The following is a 13,111-nucleotide window of genomic DNA, read 5'->3' as shown; positions in this document are numbered from 1 at the left end:
TCAATTTAGAACTAGTTCACACCATCTTCCAAGTGAAACAAATAAGTGAAAAAAGCTTAAAGCAGAATCGAGAAGAAAGAGTTTGTATATCATACAATTGAATCTAAAAAGCATTCTATTCTTAAATACAAAACTTACTATGATATTTAGATCAAATATACATACACTTCACTAACTATTTCAATATAAGTATTACTCAAAATAAGAAAATAATTAAAAAAAAAAACTCATCATTAAATAATTTTTCAATCACTCTACAAATGTAAAAGCTACAAGACTATCCCATAAACTTTTTGCACCTCATGAATGTCCAAATTCTTCTGTTCTATTATAATCTGTCCATCTATATAAACTCTACTTTTACCTTCTCCGTTTAATATCTTCCCGCTTGCCAAGTTACATAAATTTTAAGGAAAAAAAGTGATCCAAAAATTTGAATCCCAAAACCTTCTAAATTAAACAGACCCAACGGTAGGCGTACCAGTTTTTACATATTGCAGCACCATATTTGAATTTTTGTTATCCCAAATGGTAGAAATTCATGTTAAGCAGAGCGATCAGCGGCAATTCCTGTACGAATGCCCTGCAACCCGAAGTGTGGATATCATCATCAGAGACATTGTTAGCATTCACAACCTCCAATCCGCAATACAAAATCTTGTAGATCACGGAGAGCAGCTCATTCTATACGGAACCGCAAAACCCCAAGATACAGAGACTTCTGATGCAGATAATTCTAAATTAAGAGATTCCTTGTATAATAACCCTTCTGGAAGGCGTACTGGAGAAGGTAGGTTAAATGCTTCATCATTGCCATTTAAAAAAATTAAATAATGGTTCCAATTGTATGCTCTTTGCTCAATGTTTACTGTTTTTGTGCTTTAAATGTCCTGTTAGGGTTTAATTCTCTTAGCTTTGGTAAATTTTTGGTAAACGTTATAGGCCTTTACTGTTGTATGGGATATGTTTGGACCGCATTGTTCATCCGTTGCACTCTTAAGTTTATCCCTTGCTAGTTACAATTGTAATTATATCTTACACCCGCGGGAGTTATGGCTCATCCTATTGTGGCGGTTTAAGTTCAAACCCTTTTGCCTGGTACAATGAGGTAAGAGTGTCAGTCTTTTATCGTTTGCCTGTTATGGTGTGATATTTCATCTATACCATTTCGTTAGACCATAACTTTACCACATTGTAGTTATCGCAGTGTTATCAGAGTTAATATTCATTTGGGTTCGGCAAATTCACTTTCTGCCATTACACCCAATATCGAATTGGGTGGGGTGAATCCATTTTCTACCATTACACGTTATACCCAATTGAGTGGGGCGAATCTACTTTATGCCATTATAATCCATAGTAAATTACCCAATTTGGTGGGGTGAATCTTCTTTCTGAGTATACAAGGTGAGGCTATTGAGTTACTACCATTAATACAGCTGGTGTGATTGCTTCAGTGGTTAATTGTAGTTATGTGGATTGCCTTCAGACAGACATTGCATATTCCCCCGTTGAAGAAATCTAGCAGCTGAGATCAAGTTCCTGCAGTTAAACTTGCAGGAGCTAATAAGCTGTGAGTGTGCATCTGATTGCTGAATTTCAGAAGTAAAAATAAATATTCAAATTACATCACAACTCCCACGATTATTGATTGTGAGTTCAATAGACATAATTGAATTTCTATTCTGTTCTCATCCGCTATAGCATAAAAATAAATCTGCTATTAGCAGGAGTTAATTCAGATAATTTCCAATGCCGTTAGTGCCAGACTTTCCACTAGCCACAAGAAAAAGGATATCCCTAGAGGATCCAAGCTTTTACTTATAATTATCCACAATTGTTATTTCTAGGGCAAATTGGCTTGTTTATTGTTGGGGAGCAGTCTGCTGTTCCACCAGGCCACCAGACTTACAATCTCATGGCATACTACTTCACTTAGCATTTTGCCACATTGATGTAGTGTGTATGGCGACTGGTTTTTGATTTTGTGTTATTGTTGAGGTGCCACTCTTAGTGGTAGATCACTTTGCCCAGTGTGCATAAATAAACTTTATAGTGTTCACTTGTTGAGGGTTTCTGTTTGTTCATCTTCACATAATTAAAAAGAGTTTCTACTTGACCATCTACATTTGAATTCCATGCAGATATGGTATGCTCAGAGCCTCAGACAATGCTTTCCTGGAAAAGTAGAGCAGTTGGCCAGAATTTGAACCATATAGAAGAGATTGAAAATAGTTTCAAGTCATTGGGGTTTGACAAAATACTGCATGCACTATATATAAGGGATTGAAATTTTTTCCAGTCATTTGTGTTTAAGGAAATAATGTATAACAGTTTCACCTGGTTAAGATAATCTATATGCAAAAGGAAAAAGGTGAATGCATTTTTCATATAATAGTTCACTGATGTTACCAATCTGTCATGGTCATAGCTAGTGGAAACCGAAAAAGGAGGTGAATTGGGATGATGACTAGCAATTAAAAAAAAAAGAAGCTGTAGCTAAGTGATGATAAATGATATCCATTAGCTTACTATACTGGAAAAGTACAATTGGAAGGTCATGTAGTAGCATTGAATTGATGGGGGATGACTGCAGAAAGTTCTTGGAATGAACAATCAGAAATATTGGATGCAAAAATTATTGTAGGAGTAGTAAAGAGCTGTGGAGCTGAAATACAAAAGACAGTTTTGGTAATATTTAAAATATTATTTGTGAGAATATATAAATAGTGTGTGATACACAGACGCTGAAATTTTGGAAACACTATAAAACTTGTGAAACTTAAAAATATGAATATGATAGAACTATTTAGGAATTTAAATAGAACTGTCAAGTTTGAAAGAAATATTAAGAATATTCATTTTATCATCCCAGTCTGTATTTTTGGTCAAAAGAAAAGTTTTTGTCTCTTTATATCAGAATCTATATTAAAACATGTGAGCCATTGCTGAAGAACATTTGCAGTTACATATAACCTTGTCACAGAGGTCACAACAAAGAAGTTGCATGTAATCTTGTTGTAGGAGTTAAAAGCAGTCTAAACATTTAGTAACAAAGGAATTACGTAAAACCTTGTAATAGGAGTTAAGAAGAAATGAAGGAAGTACATTGAATCTCGTAATCTAAGTTGCTGAATTGGAATTGGGGGTTGTACGCTGGTATGTCAATTCACAATTCACAAACTTATTAAACTGATTCTTAAACCATTCACAAACTTATTAAACTGATTGTACAATTCCCAAACTTATTAATCGGTGTTCTACAATTCACAAACTTATTAAGCTGATTCTTAAACCACCAGATGCATAAGAATGAAAGTAAAGTGCAGAAACATAAACCAATCAGCCACAAAACCTTAACACCAGAATTTTTATGTGGAAATTTGAAAAGGGAAAAACCATGGTGGGATTTGAACCCACAATATTATTATACTTGATCAAGAGTATGATAATATTACAAAAAGGGGAATGCACTTGCATTCAGGCACACTGCCTAGAACTCACTGCTCAAATACAAAAGAGGGCTACAACTTGGAGGACTCACTATCCTACAAATGATTACAATAGTGTTTGAATTGAAGAATAGCATCTACTAATGCCAAATAACAGTTCCGGTTAAGCACAATCTGACTGTCTTCCTTTGTTCTGCTGCACAATCATATACCGGAGCACCAAATCTGGCTCTGATGCTCATTCGCTCATCGCATACCAAGATTCGCACATACTACATACATCTGCTATATCAAAATGATCATACAAGTCGATCTTATATATCTGCACCGCCAAAATTAATCAATTTTCATGTCAGCTTCCAAAAACCGCATAACATGCAACATGAAACGTGCAGCCAACAAGTCAGCTCAATCCATCCAAAAATCCATATGCGGACCTAAACAAGATAATAACAAGCTGCTCAGATGTTGGCCCAATCTCCTTGCACACAAAACAAATCACTGAAATCAACCCAAAGATTCCACACCACACGTTACATCAAAATAGCTCTGTTCTACCTGAATTACCGGATACCGGACCTTCAATCTCGCTCATGAATCAACACCGGACACTGGGATCATAGTTGTAGCTGCATCGAACTGCGAATCATTTGCCTCTACCACTGCAACCAAAATCAAGATCTACACACTGTACTCATACTCTGCCAGATACTGTATTCCACCTTCCAGACTTATGCCAAATGATAATGCAACTTCCGGTAAATCAAATTTACATGTACGGGACATGATTTTCTAAAATGAGTTGCCATCAATGACAACTCCTAAACATTTTTCATGCAACAATCTTCACCGAAATAATGTCTCTTGCCAACAATCTCCCCCTTTGGCATTGATGGCAACATTGTGAAAAATGACACTGTACACTCAAAAGATTGCAAAACTCCAAAACTCAAAAATCTCCAAAACTCAACAAGACTCAACAAGCTCCCCCTGAGAATATACACCATTTTTCACCTTGCTCTCTCCCCCTTTGACAACAATGCCAAAGATAGGAATCCGCTAAAATTTATGTACAGGGATATACACAGTTACTTACAAGAATTTGAAAATATCTACAAAGATTGTTTTTAGGGACTGTAAATGATCATCCCAACTCTTCTTTAAATTCTCCAAAATATTGATCAAACCACTGAGAAGATAAGCGTGCATCTCAACTCCTCTACGACCTGTCGGAGCACTCTTGTTCAGAGCAGTCACTGCATCTTGCTTGCTACTGATCAATGTATCTATTCGGGGAGTGATAAGGCTTCTAACTTCTCCCACTCTGCCCAAAATCTTGTCCTTTTCCTGATTTAAGCTCTTAATTTTATCCAGTAAACCCATAACTTGAGCTTCAAAATTGCTAGCCGGGACTGATTGAGGTGCATAGGATTGAGATATGCTAGCTAATTGCCCTTCATACTCTTTTATTTTCTTGTCAATGTCAATAGTGAACTTGGGCAAAATTAGACATGACTTGTATATTTGACCGCCTTCATCTAATGCATCTTGTATGTTTTTCATAGTGGTTGCCAAACTCACCCTGTCTCCTTCAATCATCTTCAAAATTGTCCTCAATCTCATTGCATTAAACTGAGTCAAAATTCTAGCATCGGTTGCTTTCTCCAAAGACATAAAATGAGAGTCTACCGCATTGAGCATGGTTCTAAGCTTACCAAAGGGAGTACCAATTGTGTCTGGTTTAAATGATGGCAAAATTTTCTCTAACACATCTGCCGCCATGGAGATCAACTCTTTATCTTCGGAGTGATACTTGAGTAAGTCCTCACTCGCCTTTGCCCGTGCAAGAGTTGCAAGCTTCAGTGCTTGAACCGGAGAAAGAGAACTCAGATCAATAGGTCCTTGAGCAAAATCATCTGAATCAGTGACAATCTGTTTTCCTTTGTCTACTACAGTGTCTCTTGCCATTGTTACCGAAGCCTGATCATCCTTCTCTTCTCCTTTCTCCTTCTCTGCTACCTCTGCACTAGCATCTTTTACAGCATCTTCATCCTTCTCAGCATCAACCTCTCCCTTTCCTTCATCAACTGTTTCAATCTCCTCAACTGCCTTTTTAGAGTCAACACTTATCACCGGAGGCTCTTGTTCTGCTTCATCGGAGTCATCAACCTTAGCAATAACAGTATAATCTGTAATTGTGGTTTGTTCATTTGCTTGCCCTGCCAGAATGGCTTTCTCAGTTGGCTGTTCTTCCCGCACATCAGAAACTGTTGTATGCACTTCTGGAATGGATGTATCATGTGAATGCTCTTCCGGTTGGGTGTCATCTTGTGCCGAATTTACATCATATTTGTGCTCTTTCAAAAATTGTTTCAAAATTGCTTCGGTCTCTTTGACCTCTTCATCTATCTTCCCAAGCATAATTTTATTCACTCTCTTTTTGCTTCTGAATCTATCCTTTGCAAGCTTAAGTAGTCTATCTACTTCAACTTTAGAAATTACAGAAGACAAATTGACTAATACATATCCTTTTATTCTTTCATACTCTAAGCTGGCAGTATGCCTTCTTGTATCCAAAATATCATACAATCCCTTCGGAATCATAGATGATAGCTCTATCAAGGCCTTGCTATAAACATTCATATATTGTACAACTGCTTCCTCTATAGCTCTCTGATCATTATCATCACAATTTTCATAATATATATAGGTATATTTTTCAGGTTACCTTCCTTTAGCACTTCATCAATTATTTCATTTAATGTCATTGGGGGCACAACATTATAAGTGCCTTCTACTTTGCCGGATTTCAGAGCTTCATCCAACTCAGACTTTTGCTTCTTGCTTGCTTTGACTCTACTGGATGGCTCAACTTCTGTCCTTGGCTTCTTGGTCGACTGGGCTCCACCGGATTGAGGCTTCTTCACTACCCTAGCATAGGTAACTGTCTTCTTCACCTCTCGCACTGCCTCATCAGACTCTGTCTCTACATCTTCAACAGTAGCTGGAACATATTCCCTTTGTGGCTTCTCCTTCTTCCTCTTCTCTGCTCCACTGATTGACTTGGCTTGTGACTTGGGTGGAGGGACAGGTTTTTGTGCAACGGAGGTAGTGTTGACGTGTATTTTGTACACTATCAAACACAAAATAAAATACCCAAGGGTACCTTATGATTATCCTCTCTTGAGTAAAGCCTCTGAATGCTGAAGATATCGCAAAAAAAGGATCAATCAGGGCGACTTCAAGGTTCTTCGATGTAGGATCTCTACGTGTGGATAAGCTCTCTGTAGTATGATGTGATTTGCTGGAATCACAAGGGGACTTACACTTGATGACTGAACTTCTTCTGTTTCTGGCCTTGGGACATCCCAAAAGAAGATTTTTCCCTGCGCTGCCGATTCCATCCTTGATAAGTACTTCAAGCAATGCATTTCATCATGCTCCTCTGTCTTATGGACTCGACACTGCCCTGGTCTTGCAAACTCGGACAATCTGCGTGGATAAAGTTGTGTATCTAATCTTCACCAAAGTTCAGGAAAATCAACTTGTTGCTCCTCGTGAAACTGTTGCCGCTCCATGAGAAATGTTTTCCTTTTGATTTTTTGATTTTTTGATTTTCTATTTTTCACTTTTTTTTGGATTTTCTGGAATAAGAGAGATCTTGAATAGCTCAAATTCAACTTGAACGTTCAATTGGTTCCAGCTTGATTCCTTCTTGCGTAAGTCCAACTGACGATCTAGCGATCACCTTCCTTCTTTGTACCACTTCCGTCGAGTGTTGAAAATGACCTTCCACTGATCTTCCTTGGATTCAAGAGTTCGTATTCGCTCACCTTTCTTTTGCTTCAATTCTGTTGAGCGTGGAGGAGGGACAAAAGTCCTAGATAACTCCTTGCGGATTGATAGGATCAGTTGTTCAAACAAATATCGCGATCACGCCCTCCTTCTAGCGCCAATTCTGTTGACGTGTATTTTGTACACTATCAAACACAGAATAAAATACCCAAGGGTACCTTATCCTCTCTTGAGTAAAGCCTCTGAATGCTGAAGATATCGCAAAAAAAGGATCAATCAGGGTGACTTCAAGGTTCTTCGATGTAGGATCTCTACGTGTGGATAAGCTCTCTGTGGTATGATGTGATTTGCTAGAATCACAAGGGGACTTACACTTGATGACTGAACTTCTGATTTGCTTTGAATATTTGCTGGAACACAGGATTTTACTAGCTTTGACTTGAAAAAAGGAAAAAAGATGAGGGCGAGGAAAGGATCTAATCCTAACACTAAGAATGTAGGAGCAATGAATGATCTTTGATGAAATTCTAACTAAGTCTTGTTTTGACATCACAGGACCATCTCCACAAGGCTAGTGCGATCTTCGAAGGAAAGCTTTATGATGTTCAAATCATCACTGCAGGCATAGACACCATCAGGCTGATGCATATCAATGAAGAAGCGATAATTGAAGTTAAGCTTAAGCTGAATGATTCCAATTGACTACACAAGGCAAGTCTGCAATTAACAAACTGCTAGTAGTATGGATATATGAATTTCACCATCAATCAAGCACATTTCTTCCACTCATCTAATCATCTACCATCTAGGATTGAAGATTCAACAAGAAATCATGCATATTGCAAGAAACGACACACTTCACCATTACTTCAATGAAAATGGAGTCTGTTTACAATCAATGGCAACAATTTCTTGCCTTGTCCTCCTATTCTACTCTAATTGCTAGACTAATTCGCTATTCTAACTACTGACTTTCTATCTTCTATTCTATTCTCCTTTTTAACTCCTTCTAACTGCCTTTACAAAATGAAGAGTCGGGGCTTATATAGTGCCCATAATACAATTCGATGGCTCAGATCAATTTGAGATCAATGGCCAAGATTCAATAATGAAAACCCTAATTAGGGTTTGTTACAACCATTACATAACATTTAATGCTCGACCAATGATAAAATTGTATTAATTGGACACATGTCTTCTCTGGAAAAATCGACCAATGAATAGGCGGGGTAGGTACATCGAAGTTTGTGCCATCTTCCATGAGTTAGGTACATTGAATCTGGACATGTTGAGGTGGACCAATCTGACTGGAGGAGTGATGACTGGGATGCCAACTCATCTGACACTTGGTTGATGTCAATTTGATGATGTTGAGAAGTTAGCCTTAATTAATTCTTCTGGAACTATCTGCTTCTTCAACGAACCCTTTGCTCTGACTTCTCATGTCCTTGATTTGCAGGATGATGATGTACCCGCCCCAGAGATGCATAACAACAGTACGAGATCAAGAGATGCGCATATAGGCTACGAGATAAAGCAAGGGGCAGCTGGAGAGCCTGTTGGTCGAGCAAAGTCAAAGCCAGGGGCAGAGGTGAAAGCCGGAGCATAGCCTGCCCCAGTGGGCCTTACCTCGCCTTGGAATACTGGATTGGAAAAGGTTGCCCTTATCCTGATGATGTTTGATCGAAGAAGGTCGTCCCTGTCGATGCTAGACTGGAGGAGGTCGTCCTTGATCTGGCTTGATTTTCCAACTCCGGGATCTCCATTTGATGCCTACACAACATTTCACAATTAGTATTATATCTTGAAGTCTAAAAATTAAACTTAAAAGGAAGATTCAAGATTTTAATTAGGAAACTTCATGATAAATCTTGAGTTATCATTTCCTAATTAACCATGTAATACTTAGATTTTTCCAAAAAATGTCTAAAAAAAATCAAACCTTGAATAAGGGTGTTAAGATAATTTCGCCATACCTCCTCTTGAGTTTTAAACTCTAAGAAATGATGTAAAAAATAGATTTCGCTAGGCAAAGTGTAGATCAAAGCCCTCTCTTGAACAAATTGCGCCTCCCCTAGCTTGGAAAAGAATAAACTCCACTAGCCTCTTCAAAAATCTGGAAATTCACCTTCAAATGCCTTCAAAAGTCTGGAAATTATCCTCCAATCCAGCAAGAAATTCGCCTCTCCAATAGCCTTCAAAAGTCTGGAAATTATCCTCCTTAGTCTCCACACTTTCGCACTTTAGAAGGGATGAATGAATGATTTGAACTTGAAACAATGCCCCCCTATTATATAGAGCGCTCACCACCTTACTCCCCATAGGCCGACTTGGCAAAATAGGCTAAAAAATAAATAAAATTGCAAAAAGGAGAGGCCGACTTAGCAAAATAAATAAAAATAAGATCTCAAGCGCTCCATTTTCAATTTTAATTTAATAAAAAATTAATTTTAAATGCCTTCACAATAAAAGTTCGATTTTTCAAGGCTCAAAATTAATTTACTAAATGCCAATGTGTCTTTTATTAAATGCCAAATTAATTTAATTTTTTCAAATATTTCGAAGTTGGCAATTTGGCATCTAATGCAATTTGGAGGATATCAACGTTCAAGTATGGTGAAAATAAAAAAAATGCTACCAACTTCGCCCTGGACCCTTGGGGAGGGACAGGAGCGAACTTTCAATTTTGGCCTTGCATTCCTCATTTTCATGTTCAAAACTTCATCTAGGCATTTAAAATGGCAATTTTTTAATTGGAGCTTTGAATTTAATTTCACTTGATCTCCAGGAGGAAAGTGCCTTTAGGACCTTTTCGCCCTGGACCCTTGGAGAGGGACAGGAGCGATTTTTCACTTTTGCTCTTAATCCTTCACCTTTTAATCGCCAACTCTCATTGTGGGGTAAGTAATGATATCTCTCATCCATTCCATACACGTTTAGCTTGCTCTTTGCAAGGCAAAATAGGTGTTTCAAAGACTTTCGCTCTGGTCCTCCAGTGAAGGACAGGAGCGACTTTTGCATTTTAGCCTAGGATTATCAAGTTTTGGAGGCAAATCCTTGTTCACCATGTTTTAGAAGACATTTCTCATCTTGCACAACCTTGCCTTAGCGTAATCTTGGAGGGAAATTGTTGATTTTGTAAAAATCGCTCTGGACCTTTGGTGAGGGACAGGAGCGCTTTTGAGTCCTTGTGCAAATTCTTGATCACTTCAATCTTCAAATTACCCTCAAGGCGTAGAACATCACACTTCACTCCCTCTTGAGTCTTGGAAATGAAAATATCATCTCAAAATGTAAGGTAAATGGGCATACTTGGAAATTTCGCTTTGGTCCCTTGGAGAGGGACAGGAGCGAATTTGCAAATTGTCATCAAAATTTGTAATCATAGCATCTTAATTCCACCTCAAGGCATTTCAAACATCATTTCAAACTTGCGCCTTGGCTTAGATTTGTCCAAACTTGGCAAGAAGTGCTGGATATTAGGTTTTTCGCCCTGGTCCTTCAGTGAGGGACAAGAGCGATTTTGTAATTTCAAGCTTATCCGTCCTTTGCTAGCCCTCCAAATTATCTTCAACGGGTGAAACACACCTTCTTCCATTCATTTCAATCACAAAACTTGTTTTGTCCTTGCAAGAAAATTGCACTTTTAGAAATTCGCTCTGGACCTTCAGTGAGGGACAGGAGCGAAATTCGCTCTGGACCTCCTGAGAGGGTCAGGAGCGAAATTTGACTTTTTGAACTCTCCGACAGGATAATTTTATGGAATATAACATTTAAGTATAAGTGATAAGTTATATTCCATATATACTTTCAGGATGTTTGAGAGTGGTTTCAGACCTCCAGGAGTTATATTGCAAAATCTAGTTTTTGGAGGTTTTTCAGTTTCCAGACTTAGTCAAATTTTAGGATCAGGACATTTCAGACTTAGCCAAATTTCAGGATCAGGACATTCCAGACTTAGCCAAATTTCAGGACTAGGACATCACCCAAGCAGGACCTGCTATCCATGTGATCCCCTTGACGACACTCAAAATGCAAAGGCTAACGGACAAAACCCAAAAAGACCTAGAAAACAAACCCTAAAAAGCAAAAAAGCAGGGGTCCCCATTTGTAATGGGGCGATGTGTGAAAACGTCACAACAGGTAGGTGTAGACTTGGTTTGCCTAGGCTTGGATGGTGTGGGAGAAGTGGAGATTGGTTTTGTCTTCTTAGGCTTTACCATGTCTTCCTTCAGAATGTTCTGCTCCCTAGCCCTTTGAACCGCTTCCTTTGTGATTCCAATTTGTTCTGCAAGCTCTTCAACTTCTTTTCTGACCTTCCTCTTCCTCGCACGTTCAGTGAATTTCTTGTGTAGGTCTAGGTCCTCCTTGTAAGTACCGAACCTCTCTTTCTTCTCATCTACCGGTTTACTCAGAAGATGTTGAGCATATGCATCAAGTGTGTTTCCATCCACTTCATACCCCATGGGCATGATCCAAACTATTCTAGGTTCAACTCCCTCCATGTGGCATTGTTCTTTGTCTACCATAAAGCAGATGGTATCATATTTTTCAACAATGTCCTTTGGAATCCTCTCTCTACTTTGCATCATTGCCTGAAATGATTTGAAGTAACCCCACAAAGCAGATTTCTGAGCTACTACATCACCCAATCCCTACAAACCTTCTTTAATTTGTACCACCACCGGTTTGTCATAAGCCCACTGTACTTTTCCTATACCGAGGATTTCATTTAGAAAGTAGAATGCCAAACAAACAATCGAAATACCAAACTTGAAAACATGTTTCTTATCTTGCTTGATCTTCTTTAGGTTGAGTATCTGATAGGCTGCATATATTGCAGTACCAAATACTGAATTTTGTCTGCTGGACTGGTACACCTTATATCCTGTCACCATTGAAGCAAATATCACATCATGTTCAATGATATCACTTATTGTCATCGACTGGCTATCATGTTGGGATCCGGTAACCTCTGTCACTATGGTATTCTTTACATTTCTCAGATCGGGGATCTCACCAGTTGCATTTAAACAGGTTACCGCTTGAATGGCTTGCTTTGTGATCTTATGAGGTCTATCTAGCCATATAAACTCATCATGGATTCGGCTCAAGACATACTTGATCCATTCGGGTTCATCGAACACCGAAAAGTGAACAAACTGGATAAAACCCTTGTCTTGCAATGATTTGAATTCGGGCTTCAGGTTCCCCATCTCATCCATCATATGCTTGGTGTATAATGATAGCATGTTTGCATTCCCAAGCTCTTCGATATTACAGTGAATATATGCCCTAACGTCCTCATTATGCAACACTCCATATGGCACATAGGAAAATGCTCCATTCAGATCATCTTTGACCGATTTGAACAGATGTTTCTTGAACACTAGCCTTGCCCTTTCAGTGATTTCTACTACCAACGGAGTTGCTATACCAGATGCTGATGCCATTTCAAAAATAGGGTTATAAACAAATAGCTCGAACACGGATAAGTACCTTTTCAATTTCAACCAGATGCTAGGAATCACTGTCAGATCGCTTCAAGCCCTGTTTTCGCTACTCAGTCTCGTTCGTCTTACTCCTCTGCTCTTTCTCTTCGTTCGCAATGTGAAGAATGAATGATAGAATGCCCTTTTTATTCATTGAAAACCTACCTTAAAGTTGTAATAAATGCACAACCCTAAAGCTTTTCGGATACCCTGTTTTCCAAGAATTCATCACCGGATTCTCAGATAGGCATGTAATCTTCTGGATATCAACTACACAATTAATCTCAATCATCTGCAACCTTCCACAGTCGGTTATAGATCTTCGAAAAGGGGGGTTTTAAGGATCTGCATGAAAAACCTCCCCCTAAGGCC

General features: G+C 38.5%; 1 protein-coding gene across 2 annotated transcripts in view; it reads left to right on the top strand.

Annotated features, from left to right (window-relative positions):
• The first annotated feature begins 321 nt into the window (after positions 1-321).
• Positions 322-13,111, top strand: part of LOC131042911 (uncharacterized) — a 33,681-nt gene continuing 20,891 nt past the window's right edge. For both annotated transcript variants that reach the window (XR_009105334.2, XM_057976244.2), the window contains exon 1: positions 322-790. Coding sequence is in view for 1 of the 2 variants with exons in the window: in XM_057976244.2 (XP_057832227.2) it covers positions 529-790 (262 nt within the window). In the remaining variant the exon portion in view is untranslated. The remainder of the gene's footprint in view (positions 791-13,111) is intronic.

Source organism: Cryptomeria japonica, chromosome 1 (genome assembly GCF_030272615.1).
Source record: "Cryptomeria japonica chromosome 1, Sugi_1.0, whole genome shotgun sequence".
Taxonomy (NCBI): domain Eukaryota; kingdom Viridiplantae; phylum Streptophyta; class Pinopsida; order Cupressales; family Cupressaceae; genus Cryptomeria; species Cryptomeria japonica.
The sequence above is the reverse complement of the archived record's forward strand: the minus strand, read 5'-3'. Positions and strand labels throughout refer to the sequence as shown.